Raw genomic sequence first — 15,167 nt, 5'->3', positions numbered from 1 at the left:
TGCAGTGACATTTTTATCATTCTTCTGATGAGTCGTGGGGAGTACATGTTACTGAGGGCCAATCATGCTGTTTTGAGCGGCCTGCTTTTGGGGAGGGGTGGTGATATCCGTGTAAGGCTGTTTATATCATTTTCTCAAATTCTCTGAAGGTGCGTCCATCCCCTTCCTAGATAGGGCAGTAGCTATACTGACACTGCATTACAGGGTTTATTCATGCAATGTACCAATGAGGGTCTGGAGAAATGCTCACGGAGCTCCCATGTTATGTTCGTACCCATCCCCTCTGTTTAGGCCTCTTGGTTCGTTTTTAAATAGCTCTTTGCTCAGAGGCTTCTAATACTCTTAAACTAGGTCAAGACCTTCTACTATAATTTCCCATTTCTTAAAATTCTTTGAGGGGCACCTAGCAAAGGTCAGGTGACATCTCTTGATGTCTCTGATGGCATTTCTTGACATGCTAACTCAAGCTACTATTTATTCCATATGCAATTCCTCACGTTTTTCATTTAAACAGCAAGGAATGTATCTAAATGCCACGTTAGCAAAAACATTTGCTTTCTCATTGCTTCTCGGAGACACGGCTGTGGAAGGAAGAAAGGTACTCAGGGAGGCACACGTGGAGCTTCTCTCAGAACACCCACCGACTGAGATCTGCACGTCAGCCACTATCCTCTGCGGCAAACGCAAAGGGAACGGCTCGCCTCCCAGCCTGGCCACGGCCTGCATCACCTCATCCCAGAGGCGGAGCAGCGGCTCAGGGTTCTCCAGTGTTCGCAGATTTGCAGTTGGCACCGTCAGGATGAGGTTGTCGGTGGCCAGTTCTCCCCATGGACCAGGGTGTTCCAGGAGACGCCTCTTCCATTCTCCCTGCGATGTCTCTCCTATAAGGGCAGGCCACAGTCCTTGAAATGTCCTTTCCCAAACTCCTTACATTAAAACATATGTACAATCTGAACCCCAGATGAGAAACAGCTACATATACCTTTTCTACACCTTTCTTGAAAGCTCCAATGGGTGTGATTTGATTCCCCCCCCCCCCTTGGAACCAAAGCAGAACTTAAAGAAACCAACTATCTCCCTCCAGTCATCTACTCATGTCCTCTGTACTAAGTGGCCCCAGAAACATTTTCATTTTCAACTTCTCCCGTCTTTCAGTGTGCACCTTGTCGTGCCTGCTTACCTAGCTTGTAGTATGGAGCACGGACTGCCCCCTTCACGGTGATGGGCACAGAACCCAGTTTGCTATTCTGAGGCACGATGATATATAGGAGACCACCCCAGAGGCAGGTGATTGATTTCTTAGACTTGTCCAAGCAACATCGATTAATCACTAGGGGACCTCGGAAAAGCTTGCTGGCCCTGGTCAGGTCATCGGTATGACAGCCGATTTGTATCTGGAGCAGAGAAATCACCCTCATAGTCACATGGAGTATGTGTAGGTGGCCGAAGACAGCATAGGGGGTATACTCGGGAAGGGTCATTAGGCTATGACCCCATGTACCATTGGTGGTGTCATGTATGATAGTAATGAAATCATAGCATTTCTTGAGTTTATACGTACTAAGTTATGGGATGGAAAGTAAACTCATATTCACCAACTGAATATGTGCAGAAAAGAAGTAGAAATTGATGTTTTCTGAGGCAAGGTGGTATAGAGCCCTGGGCTCCAAAATGTATCGTTTTGATATATTTTGTTATATGTCAAACCACATTTTTTCATCATTAAGAAGGGAAAAGTGGTAGCTGGTTGTGGTGGCATACTCCTTTAATCCCAGTACTCAGGAGGCAGGGATAGGCAGATCGCTGTGAGTTCAAGGCCAGCCTGGTCTACAAAGTGAGTACAGAACAGCCAAGGCTAACACAGAGAGACCCTGTCTCAAAAAAAGAAAAAAAAAAAAGACAACGAAGAAGGGAAAAGTGTTTAAAACTGCCCTAAATTGCCAGTAGGGTTTTATGCAGACCACATACAGTGGCAACAGGGGTAGCAAGAGCATTTGGATTCTGAATCATGCAGGGGAGACCGGGAGAGGCCTTACCTTCAGATCAGCAGAGGCAGCATCTTCAGGCATGGAGACTTCTATAATTTGCCTTCCAGGGATGTAGAGACCAGTGCTCATCCAGCAGTATCGTGTGCCTGCCGAAACACAGAAAGGGCAGACATCATCCCTGCCCCATACAGTGCCGGATGGACCGCTCAGGACTTCAGCCACTTCTTCCCCTGCTATGTTTCTTTGTCCCTTCCAAACACTCTCCATCACCCAACCCCTATCTTCTTGAAGAGGAAGACGGTGAAGGATAAAGATGACCCTGTGCAGGGGACCAAACCTGCCAGCACTGCAGTAACCTCACGTCTCTGTTTTGCCCATAAAACCAAGGTCCCACCCTCCTGCCTCACCTGGATTAGTGCAGTTGACATCCACAGTGATGGGAGACTCTGAGGGGCGCAGGTAGAGGCTGCTGTACATATCTTCAATCTCTGGGACTAGCAGTGAGAGGTCACTTCCAGAGTGAGCCAGACCTGTAGCCAGGGAAAGCATGGCCCCTCTACAGCAGTCATTGATGACAGGGCTCTCTCTGGTTGCCACCGGGAGCCGATAGCGGCTCAGCAGCTTTCGCAGGAGACGGTGCACGGACATGTAAGCAGGGATCTCTTCGGCAGGGATCTGCAGAAAAGCTGCCCCATCTGGTCCCAGCTTGGCTAGCCAGCCTTTCTCCACATTCCCTCTCTTCCTGCCCATTATCACCTGGAACTCGGCCAGGGTCGAGCGGAAGTGATAGGTCCTTATTCCCGATTTAGGGGTACGGAACGGCCCTGGGTTGAGGCTTTGGCTTGTGATGCTGATGCCAAAGGGGTTGAGGAGCAGGTTTCCTGGGAAGCGAGCGAGAGGGGACACTCCTGGGTTCTTAAAGGCCCACCACCAGGCTTGGGCTCCAACAAACAGTCCACCACCCTCTGCGACAAACTCCTGCAGTTCCTTAACCCCCACGTCACTCGTGGGTTCGAAGCAATAAACACTTGCATCGCTGGTAAGTTGGGGCTCAATGCTAGTGTCTATACCCCCTACTGCAAGCAGACCACTTAGTGTTCTCAGCTCTGTCTGCACGACAATCTTGCCTTTGCGGCCGCCATCCAGCCAGCGGACAGCATTAAGTAGAAACGGGCCAAGTTTACCCACAGTGAATAATACCTTATGACCAGTTACAACCACCCGGCCACGGCCGTAACGGGCAGCCGCTATCACACAGCCATGGTAGGTATCTAGCCCTAAAGGAAAAGCCAAAGCCCCGTGCACTAGTAGCTGGGATGGGAAACAGTCTGAGTTGGTGATGTCCAGGTCTGAGATGCCACGCAGAAGCTCATCTCTGTCTTCTGAGAGGTCATCTTCACAACTGCAAAAGACACACACACACACACACACATACACACACTCCTGATTAGAGGGACCACTCTACATATAGTTCCTTGAACACTGCCTGCTACACAAGGGCACTAGTACTTTAACTAATATTGTTATTTTCCAGTCATTGCAGAGGATTTGCCACAACAGTGGGTGAAAAGGAAGGAGACACAAGGTCTCACCATTAATTCTGTTATGCTCATTTTCAAATCATCAATTCTTCCAAGGAAACGGCATGGAAAATCTTGCTGTGCTTATCCGATACTATACTTGACAGAACATTCTATATTCAAGTTTGTGTTTACTCCACCCATGTATTCCAATCTGCAAAGAATTAGGTAAGAAATTGTGTTTATTTTTATAACGAGTCTTACTTATACATTTCACACCATTAATGTGGAAAGCAGGGTGAGCTGTGCCAGTGAATAGTCAGTGTCTTAGATGAAGGAGGGGCAGCCTTTTGCCTCAACTCTCATGAGACCTGTGGTTCCTTAGCGAGAGGACCTCACTGCCCACATCTAGAGCTCGACCTGCCTCTTGTTTGCCCAACAGGAGTGCTGCATGCTATGGGGTTTTGCTCAGCACCAGAGCTTTTCCTATGCATAACCCACCCCCCTCGCTTGATCAGGACCTCAAGCCATCTGTAAACACCAAAGGGAGACTGAGTCCTGGATGCTTAGGATGACCTCTTCACGCTTGGCAATTCCAAAATTGAATTTGTAATTTCTGTTAAGTGTCAAGCTATGGCCATCTTATCCGGAGTCAGCATAGAGGAAATACAAAATGGCTGTCAGGTAGACACTGGATTTCCAGTTCCGGTGCTAGCTATACAGAGCTGGGACCTTGCAGCAGACTGGTCCTCTCTTTCCTCGAGGAATCAAGCATGAAAATCATTTAACTAGCTCTTCTGGCTCTGATTTTACTTCTCTTTGACACACTCCTCTCAGATGGAAGTTACTAAAGTAAACATAAACTTGCAGTATCACAGGGCATAATCATCAAACTGGGAGAAGGGGCTATTTATATAGGACACAGTGCAGGCAGAATCAGATGAGTCAGAAACCTACGGGAACAGAAGAATCTGGAATGCATGTGAGTAAGAGAAGATGGCGAAACAAAAGGGCCAAGATCATCATTTGTTTGGGCAAATACCTCACTGGAACCAGTAAAGATCAGCCCAGTATTCTAGTGCACTTTACAATGAGCAAAAATCACAGCATCAAAAGATTTATGCAAAGATGCTTGCCACCACTACTCCCTGAGGAAATGGGAATGACACCCACAGAGAGGTGGCTTTCCCAATCTATTAGAATACTCTACATCAAAGTGTTGAAAGATATCCAGTCTGATGAAGATGTGAAGAAAGGGGAATTCTTGCACACTGCTGGCAGGAATGTAAACCGGCGGCACCATCTACAGAAAAAAACGTTTGGAAAGTCCTTGATAAACTAAAATGGAACTACCACATGCCGCAGGCAAACCTTGGGTGTATACCCAAAGTAAACAAGGTCAGTGCCTTTCAGAGACTCTCGTGCTCCTTGAAGTATTTCACAATAGCCAAGATAAGAAAGAAAAGCTCAGTGCACGTGGTGGTGAGAGAATAGCTTGTCATGTGAGGGGAAGACGTGACTTAACTTCCCTTGGGTGATACTTAGGGAGAAGGCAGCTGAGATGCGACCAGTCTTTGCATTCTGTGGTCCTGTACGTTGTCCTCACCAGGCAATCTTTGCCTAATGCGGGGCTGAAAGTGATTTTCCCCCTTTGTGCTATAATTTAGAAGCTTTTCAATGTTTCTTTTGTAGTTGGGTCTAGACCTGTTTTTTTTTTAAAATTTGGTATGAAATAGGTTAATGATTCAAGTTCATCTTTCCCATAAGGGTGTCTAGTTGTTCCAGAACTGTATGGTGAAAACACTGCTTTTCCCTCATAGAGTTAATTCCTCTGACATATGTAGTCTGTTTCAATGCCTGATTTGTCTACCCTTATGCCAACATTGCCGTGCTTTGATCACATTGTTCATTTCACCTCATTTACCGTACAGGCATTGTATCATACACTCACCAGAACAGTGAGCACAGCGCAGATAGATAGTCTCTGGGAGGCAGGTGAGATGGCTCAATGGATGAAGGCATTTGCTGCACGGTCCTAGAGACCTGAGTTCAATGCCTCAAATCCATGTAAAGGAAAAAGGCAGAACTGATCCTGTTGTCTTCTTACCTCTACACATGTGCTGTGCACATGCCTCTCCACCCCATCTCTCTCTTATACATGTAATTAATAATAATAATAATAATGATAACAATAGTAATAACAATAAATTAAACATGATACTTTGCAATAGACCACATTCATAATCCTTTTATTAGGATATATTGTACAATTCTTAGATTTTTATTAATGGCTATTGTTATACTCATAATGTACTTCATTTGTAAATTCAGCTTTAGTATATATAGGTATGTGTAGAAAAGTCAATTTCTGATTTTTAATCTCTGTGCCTCTTTTTCTTGCCTTACCGTGCTGGTGCACACTTTCAATACAACACTGAAGAGAAAGGACGACACAAGTATTAGTCTTGCCTTGTTCTCATTTCTAAGGTAAACACATTCACCACTTTATCTTTAATAATGTTTCTATAGTCAGATATATACGGAGGCGTGCGCACACACACACATACACACACCTGTAATCCCAGAACTTGGAAGCTGGAGGCAGCAGGATTTATGAAGCTCTAGGCCTGGTTTGGCTTCACAGTATGTTCAAGACCAGCCTGTGTTATATGAGACCCTTTCTTAAAAAAAAAAAAACACACACACACACACACACACACACACACACACACACAAACAAAACAAAACAAAACAAAAACAAAAAACAAAAAAGCAAAACCCAACAAAACAAAGTGAGAATGTTTCTAGCTCAATGCCTCTTTTCAGATTGGAGAAACTGTTTTTTATATTGAGTCTGTTCTGTTGACATTTTATCATGAGTGACTATGAAATCTTGTTAAACATTTTGTGTGCATCTACTGAATTGTATAGTATTCTCATTTCTTTATCCAGTAATCATGCTAAATTAACTTGGCTTCTGGTTGCTAAACTAGTCATTCATGCCCAGAATAGCTGAATTTTACTATGATGTATTATTATATATATTAAACTATTCCACTAGTTAATATTTAATCAAAAGCTTACTTTATGTCTATGCTAATGAGGGATATTGCTCTGTTGTTTTTTTTTTTCTTCTGATTTTATTATTTCACTTTAGTGTGTGTTTTGGAGGGTTGGTCACCTGTGTCCCAGAGGTTCATGTCACGTTAGGCACCTTCCTCAATCAATCACTTCCTGCCTCATTTTCTAAGACCCAGGCTCTTGACGGGCCCAAGCTCACCAACCGAGCTACACTGCCTGGCCAGCCAGCCCAAGAAATCCTCCTGTTGTATCTCCTCAATGCTGAGATTACACATATGCGAGCCTGGCTGTCTCCAATGTTGGGATTATACATATGCTAGCCTAGCTGCTCCCAATGCTGGGATTACACATATGTTAGCCTGGCTGCCCCCAAAGCTGGGATTACACATATGTTAGCCTGGCTGCCCCCAAAGCTGGGATTACACATATGTTAGCCTGGCTGTCCCCCTCCCCACCACTGGTTTCTGAGGAATTCAACTCAGGTCCTCATCATGCTTACACTGCAAGCATGTTACCTACTGAAACCATCTCACCATCCCTTTCTCTTCCTTTAGATGACAGAAATGCTGGGGAAACAACAGCAATAGGGATGCTTTATTCCCATATTCTGGAAGAGTCTCCGGGTTGGTTTGGCATTATTTTTCCCTCAAAAGTTTGATAAAATTCATTAGAGACTAGAGAGCTGTTTTTGCTCTTGTTGTTTATAGATGAAATTTTTATTTTAAAATTTAAAAACTGAGGATGCTACATAGTACCTAGAATTTCTTTCTTTGTTTGATATGACTACTAGTAATGTGTTAAACAACCATGTTGTAGTTGGCAGAACTAAGACCTTAACACAGGTTAAGTACTTGTTACAAAAACTCAGTCTTTAGCTAGACAAGTGGCAAATGCCTATCAACCCAGTCAGGATGCTGAGGTAGAAGGGACACTAGTTTAAGGCTATCCTGGACTTTATATTGAACCAATGAACAAAAGGCTCTAACTTCTTTGTTATTATTGTTTATGTATATAAACCAGAATGAACGGCCTGGAACTAACTATGTAGACCAGGCTGGCCTGGAACTCTCCTTGTAGAGACGTGCCTACAGCTGTCTTCTGAATGGTGGATTTAAAAGCATATTCCACCATGCATAAAAACTCCACATGAATTTTACTTCCTTTTTCGTTAGTGTCTTCTAGAATCCAATCCAGGAAACTGCCATGCATACAATATTTGGATATTTTAATTACAATTCATTTTATTTTTAGTATACATTGTCTCTTATGTTTAGTTTCATAACTTGTGTCTGTCAAGAAGTCTGTCCATTTCGTATAATTTGAGGAATTCACTGGCATAGATTGTATCAACTCCCTATTACCCTTCAATGTTTATAAACCCCTATTAAAGACTTCCCTTTCATTCTTAAAATTCTTAATTTTATCTTGTTGTCATGATCAGTTTATCCAATGGTTTGTCACTCTGCACGGACCTCCAGTGACACTCACCGCCTTTACCCAGCATCTGTTTCTGCCATTTTCAGATTGATCATCCTTTACCTCCAGAGCTAAGCGTCTTCTCTAAAGCCCAGTGTTAGTAATAGAATTGTCTCTATTCTTGCTCTACTTCCAAGTTCACAGCTTCCTGTTTCCATCCTATCTGCAGGTAAAGATTTCAAAATGCTTCCCACAGCTCTCCAGACTTTGGCCCATGGATTTTTCTTTCTCGAATAGTTTCCTTTTTACTGGAAGGACATGTCCTATGAGCCTTCCTACACAACTCAGGGCAATTCCTGAGGTAAGCACTACTTTTATTAAGCTAAGTGATGAGGAATGTCACAGTGCATAGGAATTCTTCTCCTCAAAGAGCTAAACAAATTGTTCTGGGGAAGCAATGTCCCTCTTAAGCCTAGAGTATTTAAAAACACCTGATTGACGGTAGCAAGTATGTGTCTGAGTTTCAAATTCTTTTCTGCTAACCTTGAAGCACACTGGTTTTTTTAATATGAGGCCATCTTCCCACTTTGGTAAGATACTCACCTAACTAAGACGGGGATCTTAGGCATCTTCTTAGAGACTTTATAGAAATTTGAGTCCGCTTTGTTTTCCGTGAAGTACACGCCAGCCACACTGGTCACCAGATTCCCAGGAAATGTGAACAGAACTCTTTCATCTTCACCCTGGTTAGCCCAATCCCAGGCTTGGCCTCCTATGAGCAAGCCCCCTCCACGTTTCACAAACTGGACTAGCTTCTCCGTCATGGTTTCATTGTAGGCATCAATGCAGTAAACCCCCAGGGAGTCATTGACTTCTGGCTCAATCTTTGACTCTATTCCACAGCTCTCGAGGATTTTCACCAGGGGTGCCAAAGACGAGTGCACACCTATGGCCGACTCTGAGGAGGAGCGCAGCCACCCCACAGCATTGACAAGAAAGACAAAGAGCTGGCTTTCCACCAAGTAGTCCTCATGAGATACTACCACCATGCGGCCTCTGCCGTAGGAGGAGGCAGCAATGATGACCTGACCCATGTCATTCACCATCACAGGAAAGGAAGCCTCCCCAATAAGAAGCAGTTCACACGGGATAGCATCCTCAGGGAGGTCCCAACTCGTCACTCCGGTCATAAGGGCCTCAAAGGCAGCAGAAGGAGTCGCCATGGCTCTGTTGGTTTCTGCAGAGAAACAGAAAAGCACAGACACCGTTTAGCAAAGGATGGCTAAGCGACCAAAAACCAAGCAAGGGATTTATTCTACCTGGGATGGCAACGATCTCACTATGTGATGAGACTCAGTATCTGTTTCTGTGGTCAGACCCAGAGTACATGGGGTTCTATTCCCGACCACAGAAGGAAACAAGCCAGAAAGGAGGAATGATGCTCGATCTGTGCCTCTCAAGGACGTAGTTTGAATTCCTAACCTTATATTATCTATGAATATGACTTCTTTCAGAAATAGGGTTTGTAGAGATGTTACCAACTGAACGGGAGGCCATGGTAGATTTGGAAACAAGGTAGAATGCTCTCAGAAGACAGAGTCAGAGAATGCGGTTATGTGTCCGCAGACTGAGAAGCACCAAAGATTGCTGGACAAAGCCAGAGGCTATAGGAGAGGCATGGGAAAAAAAATTCTACCTCTGAATTTCCAGAAGAAAGTAGCACTGCTAAAGCCTGGGCACTAAAATTCCAACCCTCTAGAACAGTGCTTCTCAATTTTCCTAATTCTGTGACCCTTTAATATAGTTCTTCATGTTGTGGTGACCTCCCAGCTATAAATTATTTTGTTGCTGCTTCATAAATATAACTCTGCTGCTATTATGCATGATATCTGATATATTACAACCCCCAAAAGCATCGTGACCCACAGGTTGAGAACCGCTGCTCTAGAACTTGGAGTGAAAAAAAATAGTATTGTCTTAAGCTACCCTAATCGCGATCATTTGGTAACGAAGCCTCTGTGACCTGGTACAGCGCTGCAGTCTGTGGTCCTCTCACATCACTCCCACTCACCTTGGCTTCCTCACTGGTCTTATTAACCTCAGTTTGAAGCACTTAGGCCCCCCAGACTTGAATATTCAGGGGTCTCTAGCTTGGCTCAGTCATAAGCTGAATAAGAAGAGTGTGAAAGCTCTCTGTGGCTGGATACCATATTCCAGACTACAAGAAGCAGAATGTAGCAAGCTATGAAATTGTGGCGAATTCTCCCATGCACCCCAAGTGACAGCTGAGGAAGGTGTACCTTTGTATGTCATCTCCCAAATGCCCTTTGCCTCTTACCTGGGAGTGCTCCTTCAGTGCTGCTCTGCAGTCTACCACCAGTGTTCAGTCATGTGCACGTACTATACATTTGCGCTTATACTTGCTTGGTTAAGAGTAAATCATTTACTTGATGTTTGTGAATAACATGGAATGCTCACAAAGTGGACTAAGAAGTCTAACCTGTTGTTGGGTATTGCAACCACCAGACTTAGGGTTTACGGACTGCGGTTTTGCCGTTTTGCTATTCTGCAGCTAATATTAAAGCTAATGCTAAGACCAGTAATAATGGCTGCGGCACTAGTCCTTGGCCTGTATGCTGACTTCCACAGGCATGGGTGGAAAGACCTCTGTCTTAGGTGGCTAATCAACTCAAGTCCCCATTGAAAGCATGTAGTGACTTCCTGTAGCACGCCACTAACATACAGAGGCCTTAAATTTAGAGCTCTGTGTGGTGGCACACTTCTGAAATCTCAACACTTAGGAAATAGAGGTAAGCTTCAAGGAAATAAAATTCTATTGTGTTAAGCCGCCTTATGGGTTATCATGTAATATGGCTGCCTCTGGCAACTGATACAGTGTTGGCATCTGTCAGGAATTCAAGGCTAGTCTTGGCTACATGAGATGTTGCCTCAGGGGAAAAAATGATCATCCCTCAAAGGAAGAAAAGAAAAAAAAGCTTCTTAAAGTAAAGTTACACGAACCAGGTGCTTTTAGCTGTTTAATACAAGCACTAACTTTTTAGCCATCTCAGAGACAACCAGCCAAAAGCTGCTTAGTGACACACTTGTCCCTTCCTTGCTTTTCCTGGCATCCACGAATAACAAGGTCAGCTCACGTACGGTCATAGGAATGTACGCCTTCCCCCTTTCCATCTGGCCAAGAGCCCTGCCAGTGTCCCCGTTGACAATTGGCCAGCACACTATGATTAACCCAGTTTGGTTCTTTAGTAATTCATATCTGGCCTGAGAGAAGCCGGTTTCCAAGTCTCTCCAGTCTGTTCCCACTTTCATTCCTCTGAAAGTACTCTAAGAAGATTTTGTCTTTGACAAGAAATCCACAGAGCTCCACTTGCATCCAGCGGCGAAAACCTGACTCCCTTCTCCCAAGCTGGCCTTCCGTATGGTGGGGGCGGCAGCTCCTACTAGGCTACAGCTGGTTCCCGTCTCCTCCCTCAAGCTTTCAGAACAGGGCAGAGTCTCCATGGTCCTCCCTCCCTCAAACTAGTACAGAGGACAGGCTCTGCTGCCAGTTCGAACTCCATTTCTGTCTTCCTCTCCTTCACCCCCACTGGTACCTTTCCATCTGTGCAACTTCTACTTTTCTAGGTTAAGATATACACAGAGGAGGCAATTTGAGACATTTTCTGTGAAAAAATAATCAGTGCCATGAGCCATGCTGTAGGAAATATAATTAAGATTATCAAAGGATGGACTACGAGAAGGAGGAGGAGACAGTGTACAGAAGATGGGGAAGATGAAGAAGGACATGAGAATAATTAATTGACCCACCCACACTCCCTTGTAATAAGAGAGGCAGAATTAAAGATATACGTCTATGAATGCTGAGTGCCTACAAGACTACAAATGGACCCTGGTAAGTGAAACCCAAGAGTGGACACAGATCAAAGACAAGGGAGTTTCTGAGGATCTTTTTTTTTTTTTAATTGTATGAGGGTTCCGAATCTGAAACTCAGTGACACACTTATTTTCCACACATCTCCCCAGATACTCCGCTATACACCAAAAGACATCCTGTAGCTTGTCTCCTCACGCCCGATACACATTCCCTCAAGAGCTGCCCCTCAGGCTTTTCTGTCTTGGCCAATGCTTTCCACAGTGTGGGCAGTCAGAGAAGAGTATCCATGTCCACACTCCTGTCTCATTATTTGTTCTCTAGTTTGTGTGTGCGCGCGACATAAATCTACCAGCGTCTACATGGAATGATCTGGAGAATTACAAGCCCCTGCGTACATTTTGAACCTATTTTCTGTGGCTAAGACAATGATTACAGCAGAGTAGCAACTGTGGTAACTCCAGCCATGGCAGCATACGCCTTATCCAGTTTCTCGTAGTATAACACACTATCACTTCCCCATAGTTTCTGAGGAAAAAAACCTCAAGTCTTTCGAGTGGTCAGGGGATTTGTCACTTGCTCAATACTTCACATGTGGGTAAGTGGTGAAGCTAGGCTCCCAATACAGAGCTGAAGTACAGTTCTTTTAAAAGATGTATTTGTTTTATGTGTGTCTGCATGTTTGCTGCCCAACTCTATGTCAACTTGACATAAGCTAGAGTCACCTGAAAGGCGGGAACCTCAACTGAGAAAAACGCCTCCATAAGATCTAGCTATAAATATTTTCTTAATCAATGATTGATAGGAAAAGGCCCAGACTACTGTGAGTGGTGCCCTCCCTGGCATGGTGGTCTTGGGTTCCAAAGGAAAGCAGGAGGAGCAAGCCATGAGGAGTAAGCCAGTACACATCACCCTCACGGCCTCCTGCATCAGCTCCTGCCTTTAGCTTCCAGCCCTGACTTCCTTCAGTGATGAACTACAATATGAAAGTCATTGCCAAATAAACCCTTTCCTCCTCAGCTTGTTTCATCATAGCAATAGGGACCCTACCTAGGACAGTATGAGTCTGAGTAGTGTGTATGTGCCTCCAGGAGCTAATAGAGGTCAGAAGGAGTGGGATTCTCTGGAAACAGAGTTACAGGTTGTTCCAAGTCACTATGTGTGTTCTAGGACCCAAATCAAAATACTCTTAACCTCTGAGCCATCTGTTTGCCCAAGACTACAGTTCTTCGTTTTTTTGTTTTTTTTGTTTGTTTGTTTTTAAGATTTATTTATTATTTATACAGTATTCTGGCCACTTGTGTGCCTACCCACCACAAGAAGGCATCAGATCTCATTACAGGTGGTTGTAAGCCACCGTGTTGTTGCTGGGAATTGAACTCGGGACCTTCAGAAGAGCAGAGAGTGCTTCCTAACACCTGAACCACCTCTCCAACCCAAGAGTAGAGAGTTTTTTTGTTTGTTTGTTTTGTTTTGTTTTTTGAGACAGGGTTTCTCTGTATAGCCTTGGCTGTCCTGGACTCACTTTGTAGACGAGGTTGGCCTCGAACTTACAGAGATCCACCAGCCTATGCCTCCCGAGTGCTGGGAGGCATGCGCCACCACCACCTGGCTAGGAGTACAGTTCTTAAGCAGCAAAAATATGTCAGTATTTTCTAAGTTCTAGATTTTTCTAACAGAAGCTACATGGAAGTCACAGTTAAACTGCAGCCTCATCACATTAGGAAAGGAAGAGGTAAATAGTTTGTCTTCATTCAGATTTCCATCCTTTAAGTTGCTTCCCCATAAGTTCTTATCCTCTTTTCCCTGTAATAACTGTAGCCCCCTTTAAACTTGCCACTGTCCCTCTGGGTGAAAATGTTGTCTTAGGCACTGCCTGTAAAACAGGGAGAAAGCAGACATTCTAATCCTACACAAAACAGTCCCGTAGACCGAAACGTGGCTTCGTTACCCTGCGAGGGATGTATGGGAGGGGAGACAGGGCCATCTTGGGAAAAAGGACCCCTCACAGCTTGCATTTCAGTTTGTTTTCATATCTTTAAACATAGACTTGCATACGTAAGATACACAATGCCTTTCACGCTATGCACTCCCCAGGAATATTCCATGGATGTCTGACTGATAGTTGGGTGCAAGGATAAGGGGACACTTCTCAGTCAGTGGCTTGCCTGACTTTGCACTAATATCAGAAATACAATTCTCATGCCTTCTCTTTTTCCATGTCCTATTCTTCTAAGAAACTTTTCTTTTTCCATATAGATCATTCTGCTAAAACAAAATGGACACTGACTCAGTTCCTTCTTTTGCACTCCATCCTGGACGATTTCCACTACATCCTTATTAATTTTAACTTAAAAACAGTTTCACTCACATATCCGACAGAACGTGTGATACATATGGAAGGATAGAAAATAAAACGGTAATGCAACAGCTAAAAAATTAAACATTCGCTGGGCGTGGTGGCGCACGCCTTTAATCCCAGCACTTGGGAGGCAGAGGCAGCCGGATCCCTGTGAGTTCCAGGCCAGCCTGGTCTACAAAGCGAGTCCAGGACAACCAAGACTCCACAGAGAAACCCTGTCTCAAAAACACAAGACAAAGAAAAAAAAAAGTTAAACATTCCATACACTTGATAAGATTAACAACACCAACACCCCAACACCCCAAGCAAATATCTCTCAAGTCTCCACCTTGGATTCCTCCCTTAGACCCGCCTTCACTACCCTCCACAGGAGTAAGACCAATAACTAGGCTTTTACGGTTCCATATTCCTGTCTCACCACACTGCCTCCTTCATTCCCGGGCTCCCACGGGGCTGTTGCCCTCTAGTTTCTTCACTCCTTCTCTTGTGTTCACTCCCACCATTTGCTCACTTTCCCCTTGGTAACTAAGAAGATGATGGAGGATTCTGACCCAGGAGTGAAGAGACCCGTGCTTTGCCATTCACCGAAGCCCAGGTGCTGCCTCCTCTCCTAGCTGTGGGGCTGCATGCCCCAAAAGGGACCTAACAAATTCAGTGTTTCAGATCTTTCTAAACCACCGCATCTACGCAGGAGCCAGGCGAAGGCCCGGGTCTCCTTGTTTCCTTTCCCTCTAATGGCCAGTCGCTGAGTATGTGAGTGACGTCAGAGGAGGGGTGGGGGCGGCGGAGGAGGGCCATTCGGCTCGCTGAGGAGTGTAGCCAAGTGGAAAATCTCAGGCTGCGGCTTTCTCCAGGCCTCTGGACCAGTGACTGCCCTCTTCTCTAAACACATCCACACTCTAGGCCCC

General features: G+C 44.7%; 1 protein-coding gene across 4 annotated transcripts in view; it reads right to left on the bottom strand.

Annotated features, from left to right (window-relative positions):
- Positions 1 to 15,167, bottom strand: part of LOC311600923 (TRPM8 channel-associated factor 1) — a 72,715-nt gene that overhangs the window by 39,593 nt on the left and 17,955 nt on the right. For all 4 annotated transcript variants that reach the window (XM_084788084.1, XM_084788083.1, XM_084788082.1 and 1 more), the window contains exons 2-6: positions 8,609 to 9,242; positions 2,396 to 3,390; positions 2,037 to 2,134; positions 1,181 to 1,394; positions 642 to 881 (exon numbers count right to left, since the gene is read on the bottom strand). In XM_084788084.1, the coding sequence (XP_084644210.1) occupies positions 642 to 881; positions 1,181 to 1,394; positions 2,037 to 2,134; positions 2,396 to 3,390; positions 8,609 to 9,228 (2,167 nt within the window). In that variant the 5' untranslated portion in view covers positions 9,229 to 9,242. The remainder of the gene's footprint in view (positions 1 to 641; positions 882 to 1,180; positions 1,395 to 2,036; positions 2,135 to 2,395; positions 3,391 to 8,608; positions 9,243 to 15,167) is intronic.

The sequence above is a fragment of the Acomys minous genome, assembly GCF_964271855.1.
Source record: "Acomys minous genome assembly, chromosome: 6".
NCBI lineage: Eukaryota > Metazoa > Chordata > Mammalia > Rodentia > Muridae > Acomys > Acomys minous.
Note: the sequence above shows the minus strand (reverse complement) of the source record. Positions and strands in the feature narration are given on the sequence as shown.